We start from the raw sequence: 20,102 nt of genomic DNA, 5'->3' as shown, positions 1-20,102 counted from the left end.
GATGGCTCCAAGGAAGCTTTCTAAACTGTTTTCTGAACACCATGATGCGCGCAGACATCTCAGCTAAGATGCCCTTTACTCAAGAGGCAGCTTGGTCTTCAGTAGGCAAGGAATGCTCCAGTACAAGTTGCCATCAGCTGGTGCCAGCAGCATAGCTAAATGGCATATAGAGTTTCCTCCTCATTACTCAAGATCTGTTTCCTCATTTGTGTCGTGTTACAGACAGTAAACAAAAAAGTACTTGTATTTCTTGGTAACAAGCTCTAACTTAGTACTCCTTCCTCACCGCTGTAACAGTCTAAAACCACAATTTAACTAAAGGTGCATTTTGCACTACATTATTTAATAATTAAAGCACAACTTCCAACCAGGAACCAATAATTTTTCTGCGTGGAGCAGAAAGTATGTGGTAGTGAGCATGCAAGCAAACGCCCTACTGAGGTTAAATTAGTATTTCTCCACCAAGAGTCAAATTAAAGAGGAAAAAGAGTAATAGAAGAGTCAGAGCATTCTTTTCTCAGTACAGGATTGGAAAGGAGGAGAAAGCCACAAGTAAACGTGGAACTCCAACCATTAACAAACCTGTCAATAGCTATTACAATATACAAAGGAGTATTTAACTGAGTCTCATAAGATTACTTACTACAGCACTAACTACACTGCATTCTCTATAAAGCATGAAGTGGGTAAACACTTCATGAACGTAATAATCAAGTCTTAGGACATTTCTTGACCTAAGGGATCACAGCAAATAAGAATTGGAAGTGAAAATGACAGTGGAAAAGATAGCAATGAGAGCTATAATAGGGACAGAAATCTTTTTTAAAGAAAGCATCCAACACACTGTAATCTTAAAAGCTCATTCTTAAGCATACTTTGAGCAAAGCTTACATTTCCATGATTTTTATGGTTTAAACAAGGTCTAATAGCTATTTTTCTAAAGCATGTGTTATATTCACCCTCACTTATTTCCCAGTCATACTAAATATGTTAAGAAAGCTTAATGTTTTTGAAGCGTGGGGGGGAAAAGAGGAGTTTAAAGAACAAATCCCCGTTAACAGCTTAAGTAAGATTAGCATCTGAGAAATAATGCTATTTAATATACTGCGAGTGCCACAATACGACAGGTGTTGGCCTGTTACAGGCAACAAACATTCATCTAAGTGGCAGCAGCTGCAACTATTTCTGTATTTCCAGCAAACTAGCTATGAAACTCCAGTACCTCCACTTCAGACAGCTTTCTGACCACTTCAATTTTCTCCTGTAGGACCCGCCTCAGGGACTCTTTGGCTGTTGTCTCATAGTTGTGTTTGTCTTCTTGTAATGCTATAAGTTCTTTTCGTATGCTGTCTTCTGTTTGATTCTGGACATGCAATTCAAATAGAAAGAATATAAATTAACATTTTGCTGATTAAATATGTGAGACTGTGCTAACATCTGTTCTATTCCAAAATGTTCTGCAGCTGCTGGTAGACGAGAAAATGTTGCAGGTAAATCACTGAACAAGGATTCTTGATATGTCATGGTATAAACCTCCTGTATGTACAACAGCACACATTCTGTGATCTGCAATTCTTTGATTATAGCGAAACTAATTTTGGGGGGCACAAAATAGTGTCAAGCCAAGGAGACCTACTGTTACACAAACTCAAACTCTTTGAGGTCCCATTTGAAAGACCTCAGACAGGGCCTGCAAAACAATTACCACCATCTAGGTAGTTCTGAGGAAGAAAAAAAATAATTAAGGCATACGTGGCCTGAATAACACTCAAGTGTGGGCGTTCTTTGCTTCTGAATAGCAGCATATGCATAATGCCTTTTTTCAAATCTGTATTTGAAAAGAAAACAGGGCTGACAGACTGGTCGCTTCTCATTGATCACAAATTCCTTTTCTATATATGAAAAAAAAATCAGCTTGGGCTCAAAAAATGCTGACAGATAGCCATTTATCTAAATTTAAAATTATTCCATGAAATACAGAACAGCCCTACAATTTTCAAGCTAATCAGATTATCAAAACTGCACAGCACAGCCCCATACGAGGAAGTTTGTGTTCCAACTGCTTTCTTAAGCGCCTCATTTCAAAATACTTCAGAAGAGCTATCTTTCAGTATTCTAGTATGAAGTTCTACTAAATGAATGACTTACCTTTGAACATGCTTGTAATTGATTTCCCATAACCTCTAATCTTGATAGCAGCCTGTCTTCATCTATTAAAGCCTAGAAGAGAAGTTTCACCTTCATATCAATATCAGTTGTGGCAAAACAAACAGACCATTTCAACAGAACGCTGTGTTTTAAGTAGTTCCAGTAGCCCTGCTTTAGAGTCGTATTACTGGAGTATTTATCATTAAGTTACTTCAACCTGTACGTTAAACTTATTAAACATCGTCTTTTGCACAGTTTGAGAATCACAATATGCTGTTTACTCTGTTCTTTTGTTTGCTTTCCAGGTTATTTATAGAGCAATAGATACCATTTATATTTCACTATTCTTTCAGCCTATGAAGGGCAAGGATGCTTTCTGGTACCTGCCAACTAGTATCTGAAGCCTCTTGCGTAACAGCAAGTAGTCGCTGAAGGGTTGCCAGCTTCTGTTCCAACATTTGTTCCCGATGTAAGGCTTCCTATGATGAGACCAAGAGAGCCAACTGGTCAGTTCTGCTAGCACAACTCAAAAACAGAAGCAACAGAAAAGATGCCAAATAATGCTGAATTTAAAGAAAAAAAAAATCAGCGTGAGCAGTACACACTGACACATATTCAAACCTTTAGTAAAACCATCGCGTTTTATTCATTCACTCTTTCATTTGGATGTTTCAATTAGAAAATGTTATCTTACAACCTCAGGTTCCTGAAGAGGATAACTTTTCAAGCATATACTGCACATGCAGAATGCACACAGTAGCAAGTTATTAATTCCAGGACTTTGAAATAAAATATCCTCTCCAAACTTTTGTCACTCATTTTGGCAATAAATTTAGTGTACCCACCAGAAGGCAGATTTGGCAGCTCCCATGCACTGAGCTGCTAGTCCCTAAATCAGGTCACAAAAGATAAATGCCATGCAAGAATTGCTATTTTTGTTTGAATTTATTTTGGGTCAATAAGGAATTTTTAACAATTCCAGGATGCAAGGGTGAACAGACTGGTAAACTGATCTGTATTTGCCCTCTCAAGAAAGAGCATCTGCCTGAGCTGCTTCCTGCTATCTCAGCAAATGCGTCCAAAATTAATATCTGTCTCAAAAACTTCATCATTAATTTGAATAAAAATCACCATTACCATTTCACCTTATATAAAAGTGATAGTTCACACTGCTCATTAAGAACCTCAGAAGCTTACACAGAGCTATGTTATGTTCAATTACAACACTTTTTACACTATTTCACTGTAGAAAAAGGTAGTTAAGTGCTTGCGTTCCTGCTTACAAACAGGAAGACAAAAATACACAGAAAGTAAGATTTTATTTTTGTGTTTTTTTTCTAAATCAAAGATTAAACATTTACCCAAATTAATGCTGTCATGAAAAAGATTACCTGTAGATACTGTGAAAGCTGAAACAATTCCTGAGAATACATACTGGGAGTGTTAGCAGCAACCTGAGAAATAAGAGATTTATGAAACTAAATGGTTTTGGATCTTTCATTAGACTCAAATAAGGCAAAGTTCGTAATTTAAATCTAGTCAGGAAGGTAAATTTAAGGTTATCGAACAAATGGTGTTTTTAATCATTTTTTGTCCTATTATCTTTTTTCTTCATGTTAATACAGAACTTCACTGCTCTGGACTAAGGCCACACCACGCTAATGTCTTCAGAAGCTTTTGAATCAAAGCCCAGCTCAAACAAAAGACAGTCTGACAAGAGAAACAAGGTGCACAAAGGTGAAGCCATTCAATCCAAGGACAAATAGAAACGGGGGGGGGGGGGTGTCCAGAAATGACAATGATTTTCTTATATTCCAGTTCAACATGCCTAGTTCCCTACTCCTACTACCCAAGATTTCATCACACATTTTCTGTTGACCTAACTCCATCATCTTCGCTATTCCCCTTGCCCCTTATTTCAGATTTGGTGACTACCTGCATTACCTTAAAGCATAACTGTTCTTGCTGCATTTCAGCACCATCACCTCACTTGATTTTAGTGCACATTCAATTAAAGAAAGTTACGCTATTCAGTGCCCTGCTTCAGTCAGGCTTAAGAAAGTCTGTTGTTTTGGCAAGTCTTACTTGAGCTCTCTACTTTTCCCAGCTCCAGAAACCATTCTGCATTTAGGGTTAAGGAGGTGAGGTGGTTTGTTGTTGCTGATATCACTGAGAAACCATTTCCCACACAGCTACACTACAGTCCCCCCACAGCATTTCTGCCCCCACCGGGCACTCACACTACATACACTGTTTGAAATCTTGACTTAAATGCAAATATCATGAGCTCTTCAGACTGATAACTTCATAAATAAGTGTAGCGATCAGAAGGACAAATGCGATGGAAACAGAGTTACAAAAAAAGATAGAAGGAAAATAGAGCGCTCACCCAGATGGGAAGATTTTGGGCTCGCAGGGAAAGGCTCCCACCAAGGAGGGATCTCCAGGAAGAGATCCTCGGGGCAGTCAGCCCTTCAATGAGGCCTGAGGCTCATGTGTGGTCACACAGTGAATTGCCTCCACCTGTGCTCCCAGGGCTGACTGGGTCTTTCCTCCAACTGCTCAATCAGTGGCTCAGGTCATGACTCAGCAGTTCCCATACAATAAGTTTCCTTAATTTCTCAGAATTTTGTTTTTCACGTTTAAAATGTTCGTTTGAACTTAAGTCAATCCTTTATTTTTTATTTTTTTTTGTAAACAGGCTAGACAATGAAATAATGGACGCCTGTCCCAGGCAAGTAATACCTATTAACACCTTTTGGAGAGGAACCCTGCAGTATCAAAACTGAATTTAGCAACTGCACTACACTTTATTGACTCTACAGTGAACAGATCTGGCTGTACACGTACAACAGGAGTGCAGAGGTCTCTCAGTCTTCTTCTGGAATGTACCAGAGCACCTCCTATCCTGCGCCATGCAACTAATCCCCCATTACAGCAAGATAAAAGACAACAGACCTCACCCAAACACTAAATCATGAAACAGGATCTACTCTTGGGTCCCACAGAACAGACCAAGTATCAAATTATGCAATATCTAACATCTGTTAATCACAAACAGTATCTGGAAATTGAACCATCTCAATAGCACTAGGTTTTCTGAAGCCGTCTTTCGGACGCCATACCCTAAGAAGCCAAGCTACCTTAAATATGCACTTTGGTACTATTGTTCCTTCCCTAACTTAAACGCCACTCGAAATTTAAAACTAGCTCAAATCGGTCCAGCGGGAAACACAGCGACATGCAACTGGGCTTCACTCACATGTCATCTTTTTAAAAAGCCAGAAAATAGCACATGGTTGAGTAAGGCAAGAAACAACAAATTACTGAATTACCTTATCAACAGGACTTGGTAATGGAGCATGGATAACACTTGAAAACAAAAAAAAAAGAAAAAGTAAACACAAATTATTTATGCTGCAGAATAGCAGTTCACAAATCGCTGCGCATTTCATCAAGATGCTTTGTAATGAAGTCTTTTCTTGTGATAAAAAAAATGAAGAATTTACATGCAGTCATGTAAAAAGTTAATACTACGCTAAAGGACATTTTTGAGTTTATAGAACTATTTTCAAGCTATAAATCCAAGATGTGTTCCAAAAATACATTTTACCAACTTTTACTTTGAGTAGTTGTATCTGGATGTGTAACTTCCATATTTGATACGTAACCATTTTAGTAAGGCTTCCACCAATTTGCATGCAGAGCAATGCTTACAGGAAGGCAGCTGATGCTGTACTCTTGGTCACAAATTCACATGGAGTAAAATAGTTTGACAGCTTCCACAGCTTTGTACACTTGCACATTTTCATCAGGAATCAAAACTTCACACCACACATTTCTAGCATTTCTTATTACTGCATGCAATTACACTGAAGATTTCCCATACTGCTCTATTTTGACCTAGCTTTCCATGAAGCAAAATATGAAGCTTCATGCAAGTATTTCCGGATACTAATGATGAAAAAATATTTAAATAATCTGAAACATAGAACTGCCAAGGATGAAAGCAGATTAAAATAATGCCATTTGTAATTGTCAGTCAGCTACTGAAAAAAAAAAAAGTTTACTTCTTTTTGTTTCTAGTAGTCTTTGAAGTTTTCTCCAATATGAGCACACGCGTGCAGAAAAGTCTCTTGGTATTTGTCTGAGTTTCCAAATATTCTTTTATCCAACCTTACTCATTTTCCCCAGTGTCAGGCGAAGCTAACTTTCATAGTAACACTGAACAACTACACCATGAGGAAACATTACACTGCTTATCTGAAGAATATAAACAGTGTTATGTGTACGCAAGTACAGAAACAGAGATATTAGCTTCAATTTAGTAGAGCCTATGTGCATTTAAAGGAACAGAAACAACAATGCCAGATTATAAAAGAGGGAAGAGAACAGCTCATTGCTTCCTTTTCTTTCCTATATTTAGGTTTTTAATATCCATTTTAGTATCCTGAGAAACACAGCCAGTCAGAGAATCCCACTTGGTAAGAACTTTTTCATGCTTTCAGAGCTGCCTCAATTTCTCAAAGTGACAATCAAATGAGATTTATTTTTCATAATGCCTGCAAAAGAACCATGTTCTCAGTTATTTTATTTACTTGAACACATACAAAAAAAACCTGTTCTTGTGCCAATTTTAAATGTAATATCCATCAAATCCTCATTACACAAAAGTCTAATTTTGCCATATGCAAACAGATGCTTATCCTTACTCTGATCGCAACCGAGCTTCCATTCCATCTGGAAGAAACAGTTTGATTGTGGAGACTATACATCCGTGAGTAACTGAAAAGAAACAAATATCACATCATCACGATTTGTCACTATTCAATCATAAGTCCCATGGTTAAAAATATGATAAACAAGCGAACTGTCTTAAACTCTAAGGCAGATGAACAAGGAAAGGCTTGCAAGCCTTCAAGCATTGGGACGTTGTCTGTCTGCTCAGAGCACCTCGGAGAATGGAAACTTTACCATGTGAAACTCAAAGAGTTTATGCTGGGTACCTGGTCCTGGCCTACCAAGCAGTTCCAACCCCAACAACTCCAAATGCAGCAAGGCCTGCAAGATTTCTTTACTGCAGTGAGTTAAAATGGTATGTTTAGTTCATAAAATGAGGGGGAAAATAAAGAATGTATCTTACCTGTATTAATGGGAACGCAGAAATATCAACAAAATAATGAGCTAGCTTTTTGACACGATTCTTGTGAGCATTTCCAGAGACTTCAAAGCTAACACATCCCATTTGTGTCAACAAACACTTCAACATTTGGAACTTGCCAAGTGATCGCTATTCACAAACACAACAATCAAAAGGAGCACAGAGGAAGAGTACATGAACAACAAAGAAGTGCATCCTCTCCAGCACTGCGAACACCAGCAGCATTCACAACGATCTCTCTATTGTGGCGTGTTTGTAGTGTGTATCTACAACGCGCGGCCCTAACAAGTGGCCTCTCATTTCAGAGAGACAGAGTGTGCTTCCCTGGAACTGAATTCGGGATTCTCTGAACTGATCAAAGATCCTACAAGAATAAGAGGAGGAATACTTGAAGAATCAAATACTGCGTTTCAAGATTCTTCAAACATTCTTTAAACATCAGGATCAATCTCTCTTCGCACCGTTTCCCCAAAATTGTACTGATACCATTTTCAAGAAGAATTCAAACAGACAAATTACAGCCAGGTTTTACTGTTCTTCTTCCTCCTGTGCAGTTCTATGAATTGTGAAGTGCATCTTCCCAGCAACAGGGAAAGAAAGATGGAAGTCGTACCCAAAGCACTGCAGCAAGCTGGATGCAAGCATACGGCCCTCAATCGCTATTCCTAAGGAACCTACCAACACTCGAGGCAGAGCTGCTCTACTTTCATAGTTATTAATATCAGTAAAATAGTTAATCTGGCTTTGTAAAAAAAAAAAAAGGACAGTGGGTGTTTTAGGACAACAGTAGTACTCCAGGGAAAAGAGAGAGGTCTTTGAGGAAGCTGCCTCAAATAGAATCTAAAAATACAGCAGGGATGATCCAACTAAACAGAGTTCTTCCTTAACTTGTATTTGGCTTTTAGTCCTGACTGCAATGGCAAAAACATCGAACCATGGAAAACTGCCCTGGTACAATATTAAAGGTGCCACCGGGGAGGATCAGACCCATTCTCAAATCGGATCAATCCATGGTGTCTTTTTTTTTTTATTCTGGCTCTGAGGTGCCCAAATAAGAGGTCCGTGCAATTCACAAATCTGCTCTTGAGAAAACACGACAAAACCCAGCAGCAATATTATCTGTGGCATGCAATTAAGGTACAGCGAGGAAAGCACCAATTTCAGGAAGAAAGTAGGAGGGTACCTAGAACCAAAGGTTAAGAAGCAGCCTTACCACCACTGGGCCATCTATCGGGTAGCTCTGACATGAGATAACAGGATTTTTAAGTTTTTCCCTCTAACACACTGAAAAAATATGTACTAAAGGCTGCAGTAGCTTTTTCCATATATTAAAAAACAAACAAGAGAGAGAGAGAGAGAGAGAGAGAGATAAAGGGGATTTAATAGAGGCTATAAATAGCGCCTGTAAAGGTACTGAAGCATCCTGCTTGGTTTATAAAATAAAACTACAATTAAATCACACGCTATCCTTCAGCTATCAAAGGAAAGGCACAGCACTATGTGCGGCGCTGGAACAGCGATGGCTAGCTAGGGCAGCAGGAATCACCGCCCCTCGTGTCTCTGTCGTTAATGCTCGAGGGGAGGGAAGAGGGGCTGAAGCCGCACGCCCGCCGCTCCCACGCGCCCCGCACTCACCTCGGGCACGGCGGCTCGCGGCGTACCGGGCCCGGGCTGCCGCGGGAGCGCGAGCGGCGGCGCGGGAAGGGAGCGGCGGGAGCCGGGCCGGCTGCGCACGGCAGGGGGCGATCCGCGCCCGCGGAGCCGCGCCGGGACGCCGGGAAACGGGGCTGCGGCTGTCCCGGCACGCCGCGAGCTGACAGAACGGCACCGGACCGACCGGCGGCAGGGCAGCGGAGAGGGGGAATCTAGAATTAGCGGGTTTTTTTTTCCTCTCGGAAGTTTTGCTTCGCAGAGAGACAGCCGTCCTTCAGCGGCACAGCTGCGTGCGCCCGAGCGGAACACGCGGGCCGTCCCCGCCGGCACGGGCCGGGCGAGCCGTGCGTCCGCCCCGACGGAACCAAGGCGCGGGCTGCGCTGCGGCCGGCTCACGGGGCGCCGTCTGCCCGCGTTCGCTCGGTGCCCGCCGCGCGGGCTGCCACCCAGCGCACTCCTCCTGGCACCCGGGGGACAGCGAGGCAGTGCCGACGGACAGACAGGCAGCGCCGACGGACAGAGCCCAGCGGGGCGATGGGCGGGCGGCGCCGCACCCCGGAAAGGGAACGGAGCGGGTCCCGTGCCGGGAGCACCGCCGACAAAAAAGGAAGCGGCACGGCTGCGAGCCTCCGCGGCGCCTGGCAACGGCTCCAGCTCCACAGCGCAACTTGGAAGAACCGCCGCTTATGTAAGACGTCCTGAGACATCGCGTGCTGAGCGTGCCGTGCTCCTTACGACCCAATCAAATCGAATTTGCAAGAAAATGACTTCCCAAAGCGCAGCCCGAACAATGACACGGAAATAAACATATTCCAGCAATATTCATACAAATGGGGATTTACATAGGCAAGTTCGTGCTGCCTGTCCGTGATGGCACACACATGGCAAAGTGCTGAGACGCCTTCTGCAAGGAAGGCATTTACAAATATCAGTATGCAAAATGGCTTTAAAGGGAACCACTAATTTAAAGCCAGCTTTCATGTCGGTGCTTTATTACAAGATTAAGTTAACAGTAACATCTAAGATTACTGAAATGAACCGGGGGGGAAATGTGTTTGTCCGCATTCCGGCTGCATTCATGTGTAACCACTGTAACTGTGATGCAGCTGTTCCGTGCCCCTGCACGATGATACAATTTTCATTCATTGCTTGGGGAGGCACAGAGAGGGAAACGCAGCCCTCCCACGCTCTTTATGAGCTGGCTCAGCGCATCGGGAGCAACGCTCCTATCTTCAACGCTGGGGAAGGGCAAAGCAAGGCAGCAGAACCAGGTCGCTGGTGCACAAGGGCTGCGTCCTGTCACACGAACACAGAGCCTCCGGGAAGAACTACTACTGTCATTCCAATGAGCTTTCCACGGACTTTCACATACATTAACTGCAAATAATCACCAATAAAAACAAGTGAACTCCATTTTTACCTCCTAAAAAATCTTTAAAACTGTTTTAGGTCTAAATATACGTGAACAAATTTGGCCCCTTTAGTGAGGACAGCCCCACTTGAAATAAATAGTCCCAGGTTTATTAGGGATGCAAAGTATAGCTTGGATCTATTCCACATATTCTACTATTATTCGTTAATATTTGCAGTCACATTACATGCAGTAACATTTTAAATAACTCCCAAACTATCCCAACTAAACATCCGGGAATCGAAAACAAGCAAAACCCTCCAAAACTGCACACACATCCCTTGTACACACACGCTCCCACTGCACTTTTAAAACCGCTGTAAGTCAACTGAAGTGAGACAGCATCTAAACACGTGGTCCCATCCCAGCTCTGCATTTCCATTGCCTATTCAAATGCACACGAGCACCCACGCAGCCATGGCAGAAGGTGGCCCGAGGAAGCCAGCCAACTGAAAGACCTGGCTGAGTGGGAGGAGGGACAGATTCAGTGCTTTCAGCAAATCCATTTCTTTATCCAGTGTACCACGCAGTCACAAGACTTGCTGCCAGCACAACGGAGGGAAAAGAACCAACAAGGAAAACATTTTCTTTTCTTACAGTGGGAATAGTATTTACTTAAACATTACACTGCAGCAAGATATTGTAAGTAAGTAAGCAAGCATAATGGAAAAAACAGAAACAAAAGCGATCCATACCCTTACCTTTCCGTGTGTTCTCCGTCACATCTACACCAAACTGGATGATGTCACCTGACATAATCTCACATGGTGGGCTCTCCTCAGACCCTCTACTCAGTCTCTGGCTATTAATAAAGGTACCATTACTACTTTTAGTGTCTTGAAGATAGAACTGTAAAAACAAACAGAAAGAACATTCTGTTACCTGGAGAAATAAAACAAGCATGATGGAACTGAAGCACCAGTAAAATTGTATTTGCTTTAAAATACAGCTTGACGCCCAGTGTAGAACTAATGCATTAACCTCAAGATATTCTCCTCAGGATGCAACACCTTCACATAATCAGTAAATATTTTTATTTGATTTTTAGTTGTTTGACACTACTGCGTGCGTGGAAAGGATCAGATCATGTCAGCAATGCTTTTTTGCCACACGTACGTAGGCATTTGTTCATTAGCACGATGACTTTAACTGCATGAGGTGAAGGTGCCTGTGTTGCAGGGTACAAACATGCTAGAGGGAGGGTAAGGACTGAGAGTGAAAATAAATGATTTGGAAGATGACAGAATTTAGGAACTATAACAATACCTTACTGAAACTAAGGAACACAAAATTAGGATGCTGTTACTCCTCAGGGAAACTAGTCCACACCATTATGTTAATCCTGGGATCATCATCAGGTACCTCTGTAAATATCCATTTGTAGAGTTAATTAAATTTTAATAGCAACTTACTGAATCTTAAGTGGCTTACGAAGCAAGGGGAACTGCCCCATCTAGGAGAGGCCACCTGGCAAGTGAGTCAGTGGCTGAGACCTGATCAGCAGGCAGCATGACAGGGACTGCCATGTCATCAGCAGCTCTGCTGAAGTGGGCCATGGGCAGTACTGCAAGGCAACAGCGGTTATTAAAGGATCCTTATAGGACGTCAGAAGTCCCTGACTTCCTGCCCTTGTAAGGAAACTCATCACGTAGAAGGCTGGGGGCCAAGCGTTGCCTTCAGAAATGAACATATTCCCAAGATTTTTTTTTTTTTTGAGAATTCGAAGAAAAAACAACATGCTTTTTTCTCTATTATCACACCCCTCAAAAAAAAAAAATAGATATCTATACTAAAAACTAAAAATATTGTAGGAAAACTTAGGTTTAAAAAGGAAGAGACCAGCACTAGTACTTTTCAGATCTCATCTTGGAACATGACACCAAGCACATGATACGTATCTGACATGCTTGTCCTGAGCACGTAAAGCAGTGCCCCCAACCTGACAGCTTCAGTGCCATTGGGTCCACAGGATGGGACCCAATACAGCAATCAAGGTGAATGCCAAAACAGGCAAGCTCAGCTAGATGGAGAATACAAAAAGCAGCACATGAAAGACTTCCATTCAAGAGATATGCCTTTGATCTTAAATTAGAAAAAAAAAATGGATTAGTCATATGTCCATAAGGATGAATTACGGACAGATCAAGAAATACCAGCTGTTTTCACTGCATTAACCATCAGACCTGTCCCCTCTAAACAGAACTCTGTGTTATTATTATATATTAGTATAAATAATAGTTATATGGCTTTTGTAACAGTTATAGATTTAAAGCCAATCAAATTAATTACCTCATTAATTTACTTGTCTGAAAGTATTCCACCCTCATGGTTCAGTGCAGAGAATTATTTTTACTTCCTGTTTGTTTTCAATTAGCACTCTGCTCCTTTTGAAAATCCTTCTGTTATGAAGAAGTGAGTCACAGGCAAGGAGAAATAAACATGTTTATGCTTACTTACCCCACCCTTTTCTTCCCTATACATAATACCTGCCTCTTTGTCCTCTACATTTTGGATTCATGGATGCCAGTATAATTTTGTGGCATCTACAGGTGGGGCATTGAGAAGACAGCACAGAAAAACGCAGGAGAGTTACCACGGGAATGGAAATGCAACACACCCTCAGCAATGCTAAACTCACAAAATTCCACATAGAACAACAGAAGTGTAAAAAACCTGCTATAATAAATACACATTCCATTTTATATTATCACATTGATGTCCATTTAAGTGCATGCTACTGAATTTCATCACATGCACTTTAGAAATCTGATGCTCTTAAAATGTCCTGAAGTCTTTACAAACAGGATTAAAACACTCTACTCCCCGCAACTAGCAAAGAAATAATAGTACCAGCAACGTGTTAATAAGCTGGTGTCTAAGCAGAAACGCTCTGACTTCAGCACTTAGGAAGAAGGTTTCAGCCATCCCATCCTTAATGCAGCAGTTGGCAAGCAACCCACAGCTTTGGTCCCTTCCACGCAGCAAATTTACATCTTGTTGCCATCCTGCTTTCACTAGCGGCCTCGGTCTTTCTCAAAGATCAATTCCTTAAAAAAAAAAAAGTTCTTTATAGGACAAAAGAGAGCCGAAACCCTGAAACACTTCTGTACGTTAACTACTATTTATGGTAGTACACTGGTATTTAATACACTATTATGTAGTCCGTGTACTAGGTGGGCTCTCCAGTTCGCACAGTGCTTGTTACCAGCAGCTGCATAACACAGTGCCTTCCATGGAAGCATTCCTGCTTGCAGTGCCTACTGCCCAGCTCCAGCAGCAGTGCTGGCTTCAGGCATAACCAAGGGCATTTCACTGCCCCATGCTCAGCACGCAGTCACACCACCACCTGTGTGACTGGACTGACTCAAGCAGTGTTAGCCCCAGCAAACCAGTTTGGAGAGCTGACGCAAACTCTGCTTGACCTGGTAGCGCCAGAACAAAGGGCAGTGTGTGCTGCCCTAATTACACCTGGTTTTCTAATTCACATCTCCCTCCAGATCAAACTAAAGACTCAGCTCTGTTGCCCCTTACATTAGGGACTAGTGCACAGTTGGGAGAAGTGAGGACAGAACCTTTGAAGACTGTTAAATTACTGCATCTTCAATTCAGATGCTATCTATGGCTCAAATGGTGCTCTCCTCTGCAATGTACAATGAAGAAACTTACTTTCCAGTATCATAATGCCTTCTCGGACAGAAAAATAAATTCTAGTCCATGTTCTGATTCGGTCATTTATGTTTTCATGGTTGTTTGCATCCTCTCTCATTTATACCTCGTTAATAAACTCACTTAATTGTCAACATCCTTATCATGCTGCTTCCACAAAATTTAAGATATTATTTCGAAGTCAAACTTCCCCAGGACAACCTATATTAGTTAGAAGCTGCCTTAAGGGACTTCCAAATATTAGATTTTTGTTTCCATGCTGCTTTACAAGGTATTACATGGTACTGATCATACTTCACGTTCCTACTGAGTTTTGCAAACTGAACAAAATGAGCACCTCTGCTTTGACCTAGGTGGCAGAAAAATCTTATGCCATTTAAGTTCCACTGCTTTTTAGGTCAATGACTCAGAGTACCAACAACTTGCAAATCACAGTCTACATTTTACTTTCATGAGAGAGATGAAATGTATGCATAGACAACGTATGAATTCTTGGTGATATTAGGGAGTTAGAAAATCGCTATGCTCCAGAAGGGCAGATTCTAGCTTTACATATGAAATATAGGAGAATTTGCAAGGAAATAAAACCAAACCAAATAAATAACCATTCTGCTTAACAGTTACTACTTAACTAACGTACTATTTCCAAGGGGGAGGCTTGAGATAACTCCTTACTTAGCCAGACAAGTGAGAAAGTCAGGAGATGTCTGTTTCTGGCTTTTTTTGGTGTTTGTTTTTCCCCAAGCCGTATGCAGTTCTGTTATATGACGAGACACTTCTGAAGGATCAAACGATGGGCTCAGAGATGCATAGAAATCTTGTAAAGAAAGAAGCAGGCTCTTTCAGTAAATTACTTCAATTTAATTACAGTACAAGGGTAGAACAAACAACTGATGTGCTTTTGCTTTAGCCTCTAACTACAAAACTCACTCTTAGCAAGCACCCCCTCCTTAGCCTTCATTTTGACTATATACAGCATTTCTTTTAACACACCACATTACATCACTAAGGATCAATCTAGAAATTGAACATGAAGCTCTAGAATTAGCCAAATAAATTTAAAAAAATGAACTCTTAATTAACTCACTAGTTTAACATTTCAGCTTTCTCAGAGCAAGATTAAAATCTAAAACACCAGCAGCGTATGGTAATCAATTGCATATTTTGAAGCCAAAGGCAAGACATCTTCCCATTGCATAGCTGTTCATTGCACAGCACCAGGTAAAGATGGAGAATGAAGGCTTCGCATATAGGACAAAAAGAAATCAAAGTTTAAAAAGTGTTCTGTTCATGAATTATCAATCATTCAAATAGCGGCGTTCTTTTTTCCAAAAAATTCTTACAATAAGCACTCCAAGTACAACGCAACATACAAAAAAAACCCTCCAGCCTCTTCCAGATGGAAATACACCAGTACTGCAGTAGGCAGCAAGTAAAAAATAGTGATCGTGACAGATTCACAGAACATTTGCAATCACTGCACAAAGCTTCCTTTTTCTATCTGAAGAGCACATTACTGCTACTCCAACTTGAAACATCTGTTCAGGACAATTACACTGAAAATCACAGAGAAGAGAATTACTGAAGAACTGAGGGAATTCATCTACACAGATGTGAGATTCACGCCATGAATGGAGTGAAATCTACATCTATAAATGCAGACACAGACCACAGCATACACTTGTATGCCATCCTTGTTCCATTGCTACATTGTTAAGTAAGCAAGAGGCACCAAAATGTAGGCCATTGTCTCCTTTACAAAAGTCAACCATTAATATACTTCATTCATTCAACACATTTTCACTGCCTAGACTATTATGGATATACAAAGAGTCTCCCAGTTTCAGGACCTCCTAAGGTTACTTCTATTTTCCTCATCTCTTATTTCCTTTGTGAAAAAAAAATTATATACAACTACCACGCACTACAGAGCCCTGTTTTACAGTCTCGAGGCATTGGTTTAGTCCAGAAAAATTTAAAGAGGTCAAATTCTGATGCAGAGGAGGTAACAAATTCATTTTTATCTATATTGAGTATGAGAAAGGGGCAGCAAGGGTGTCAGCTACAGTAATAAAGCCATACAATTTTTACAGTTCTACACCGTAAGACAACAGGTTCTTCCCTCTGCTCATGCTAGAGACTAGGTGATCAATCATTGAACAATTAATGCTGGTAGCACAAATGTGTTGGACTAAAGTCAGTACTCAAATGTAGCAAACAGGGGTCTAAAAATTGCAATACTTCAGCACAAAATTGATGGAGGCACAACTGTGTGGATCTGTCTCACCATAAGTATTCTACTACGAGGTGAAGTATATTGGTTTTGCACAATCTCAGTTACAAACAACGATCTTAGAACAAGACATAATGGGGTCAAACCAATTCGGCCAACATTTATCACACTGCGGCCAAAAGGTTCCTTCTCCCATACAGTTAGTAGGTCACTTTACATTCCTTAACATATTAACACCAAGTATATTCTGAATGTGGGAGCAGCACTTCTGCTAGCAGAGCACACTGTGCTAACCACAACAAATTCCAGGTTGATCCTTTGGCTGTAAGATAGATGACAGAAGTTCAAATGCTAAATTATCTCCAGATTCAAATGATTGAGTTCCTCATTCTGGTCTGCTTAGACACATCCTAAATTCCTTTCCACTCACTCGACTAACTCCACCCACCTATCAAGGAAGTAAAAGTATTTTTCTCCATTAGCGAGCATAATTCACAGGGTGGGGTACATCAAGCAAAACTGCTTTTCTATTTAGTTTTGTATTAGTTAAACACATGGATCTAATAGCTCTTTGCTTAACTGAACAACTTGGAAACAAAACCAGTGCTCTAACTTGTGAGATCTCAGCAGACCGGTTCCGAAGTGATTCCAGCTACCCACAGCAGGCACATGCTGTGAAATGCAGTGTGCCAGCTGAGGAGAGGGACTGCAGCCTGCCAGCAGGCCTGGGGCAGGAGGGAGTGGGGAACGTGCCCTTCTGCTGACCGACAGCTCCGTCCTGTTCCCACCTTGAAGCTTTGTTGACTGTACTGCCAGGACAACCCTGCCGGCCACTCATACCTGTTGTCAAGCAAAATAAACTGTAGCAGTAAAAGCAGCTTCGTGCCAACATAACTGAGTCTGGCTATAAACAGAGAACCTTTTCTGGATGTAGTTGGAGTGCTCTGAAGTACGAATCCCTTTGCTGTCTGCCATGCCCCAATAGCTTGAGAGCTCTCAAATTCACTGCAGGCCCTGCGTTCAGCTCAGCTTTTGTTTGCGTGATCTCAGGCTTTGCCTGAAATGGGCACAGGGCTGTCTGGGGCTGGGAGGCCGGGGAGGAGGAAGCTCGGGGGGGACAGGGCAGCTCTGAGCAGCCGCACCCCAACAGCTACAGCCATGCTCAACACTCAGCCACAAGTTACTCTCATGTTTTCCTCAGTATCGAAAGGTCACCTTTCTCAACAGCACAAAGCAAACACTTCCAGGCACGCTGTATCCATGAATGTTTTGGTACAGACCTTCTTTTGATGCACTGTGTCACAGCTCTTACTTTATCAGCTCAGTTCTGAATCTACACTTAACAGAATTTTCAATAATGATACACTGCACGTTTTCACACGTGCACACACAAAGACCAAACAAAACCACCAACCACATTACAGTGTGTTTGCAGAGGAAATATCACCTCCATGTTGGGCCCATTGGGCAGCACAATTGACTTTCTAAACCAATATTAAACCCCCATGTTTGCCAGCAGCTGTTACTAGCTGGAGATGGACATCTCAGGACACAAGTTGACCACAGTCAATAGCTCTAATCTCCAATACCCACTGTTGTCCGTATAATCTGCTTTAGACCAGGAAAATTCAGCAATGGGATGCCAAACATTTATTTTAAAAGGATATTTTTTTGTTTATATTAGGAAACAGAAATTGTTAACAGAAACGCTATTAAAGAGACTTAACAATACTTTGTAATTGCTCAGCTTTAGAATAATTTATGTGGAGCTCAGAAGCATTTTATGTAAATAGTTTGGGAAATTTATTTATTATCAAAAATTCTCAAATCATACTGTTGCGTTTCCGTATTAAAAAAAAAGATTGACAGGAGACAACTAAAAGCTTAAGCTGAGGATCTCAAATCACAGTCCAAGTTCTCCAGTTTAAAACAAAAATTCACAGTCGCCATTTAAAGCTTGTGGATATAAATAAAAGCCTGAGGAAACATATCCGCACTGCTCATCAGCAGAAGTTTGCTGCAGTTGTGCCTTGTTGCCTACAGCCCCAAACCAGTCCCACCCACCCTTCAGTCTCAGGAGCACTGGTGACCGAGGTCCTGGACGCACACGCGGCAGCGGATGGAGGAAGCGAGGCAGGGCACCCCCAGCCCAGCTGGCTGCTCCTTGCTCATCGCACAGCAGCAAGGGCCCGATTGTAGGAACGGCTGAACACCACAAAGCAGTTTCAGAACTGCTACTGTTTTCGGTTTGCCTCATTTGGTTGGTATATCACAAAGACCTACGCTAAGCAAGAGCAGGGTTTCGGAGCTGGTTCCTAAGCCATGGCCCCAGACCTCCCATGGCAGCAGCAGCATCGGAGCGGTGCGGGCAGCACTCTCAGCACCAGCAGCTGACCTCAGGCAACTGCTGCACCTCAGAACCGGAACACTGGAACGTACGTCTCGCAACCAAAATCTGGCTCATCTGTATTATGAGATATCTGTCTGAAATTGGGGGTCCATTTAGAAAACAATAAAAACCTGCATCATGTGTGCTTGCACAAACTGTCTGCGAACAACTTGCACTGAGGTTCCTGGAACCTGAAACATCCCACAGGTCAGGGCAGAGCTGTGTGACTGTCATTAACCTCTTACAGGTTTCTTTTATTTACTTTAGCTCTAAAAGGAGCTATCAACACTCAAAACACTTGGAACGTAACCTCTGGAAAAAAAGACAGAAGTAAGTTAATGTGGAAAATGTTATTTTACACAAGACCACGATAGGATAACAACATTTAAGTGACAGCTCATACCGAGAGTGGTGCTTTTACTCTAGGGCTGTGCTCTCATCCCAAACTTTGCACTAAAGGAGCCTTAGCTTTGCTAAAAGGAGCTTAAGTCCTGGCTTTTCCGTTACCATTATTATTATTATTTAACTGGAACCAACAAGAATAGAATCACCAGGAAAGCGGGTTCCCCTTACTAACCCACCCGCCCTCCCACTCCTCCAGCAGAGCTGGTGACACACTGTTAACCTCACACACTATTTCCAGAAGCAATTTATAATCCAGTTTGACACTTGTGAATTTAGCTCCCCCCAATAATCACATTCTGTAACTGCAAACTGTAGTGAAACGTCCCGTCGTAGAAGAATGAGTCCTGAATGCTCTTCATTGCACCGTAACACCTCACATCTCAACATTCTGCAATAAGCATTCATGTAGAGGACCGACGCTGAAGGACCTGACCTGACGCACTCCCAGGCACCCTGCATAATATTACTGCTTTTACTGAATAAAGTTTTCTGAGGTGAGCAGACGATGAGGAATAAACAGTTCCAAAAGGCAGAAGTTACTCAGCAACACTGCCCCATCCACAGACCATACAAGGGATCCAGAGATGCACGCACTGTCCAAAGGAACAAGATGACAAAATACTCCAGAAAAAAAAAAACTTTTTTAACCCAAAATGTGAGAACAGTTTGCAAAAATAGATCTCTCTCCATCAATGTCACTGGTTTTGATGCAAAAGGCTATTTTTAAAAGAGATGAGATCTAGAGGAAGAGTTCTAATCGAGAAGTAATTTGGTTTATATATAGCTGACTTGTTACAGTAAGACATCTGTCACCATAGTTACTAATTACTAGTCTTTAAAATACCTCTTTTTACTTCACTTTTTGTCCTCACATTTCACAAGAATTCCCAAAAATCAGCCTTCTGCTACAAATGCTGGACGGTTTCAGGACAACAAGAAAAAAATTCAATTCTCTTCACAGCTGAATCTTAGTCTGTCACATTGCACACATCTTGCTTTGAAACCTCCCTTTGTAAGCAAATCACAAAATAGATGA

At 41.6% G+C, this 20,102-nt stretch overlaps 1 protein-coding gene across 22 annotated transcripts in view; it reads right to left on the bottom strand.

The window, feature by feature from the left end:
* Positions 1–20,102, bottom strand: part of SLMAP (sarcolemma associated protein) — an 80,105-nt gene that overhangs the window by 37,757 nt on the left and 22,246 nt on the right. For 18 of the 22 annotated variants that reach the window (XM_021409115.1, XM_021409116.1, XM_021409114.1 and 15 more), the window contains 7 exons: positions 11,069–11,222; positions 6,861–6,933; positions 5,484–5,520; positions 3,540–3,602; positions 2,532–2,627; positions 2,149–2,220; positions 1,223–1,363 (listed from right to left, as the gene is read on the bottom strand). In XM_021409115.1, coding sequence (XP_021264790.1) covers positions 1,223–1,363; positions 2,149–2,220; positions 2,532–2,627; positions 3,540–3,602; positions 5,484–5,520; positions 6,861–6,933; positions 11,069–11,222 — 636 coding nt within the window. The remainder of the gene's footprint in view (positions 1–1,222; positions 1,364–2,148; positions 2,221–2,531; positions 2,628–3,539; positions 3,603–5,483; positions 5,521–6,860; positions 6,934–11,068; positions 11,223–20,102) is intronic. The other 4 variants (XM_021409117.1, XM_021409124.1, XM_021409121.1 and 1 more) reach the window with 1 other exon arrangement.

The sequence above is a fragment of the Numida meleagris genome, chromosome 11 (genome assembly GCF_002078875.1).
Source record: "Numida meleagris isolate 19003 breed g44 Domestic line chromosome 11, NumMel1.0, whole genome shotgun sequence".
Lineage (NCBI taxonomy): Eukaryota > Metazoa > Chordata > Aves > Galliformes > Numididae > Numida > Numida meleagris.
Note: the sequence above shows the minus strand (reverse complement) of the source record. Positions and strands in the feature narration are given on the sequence as shown.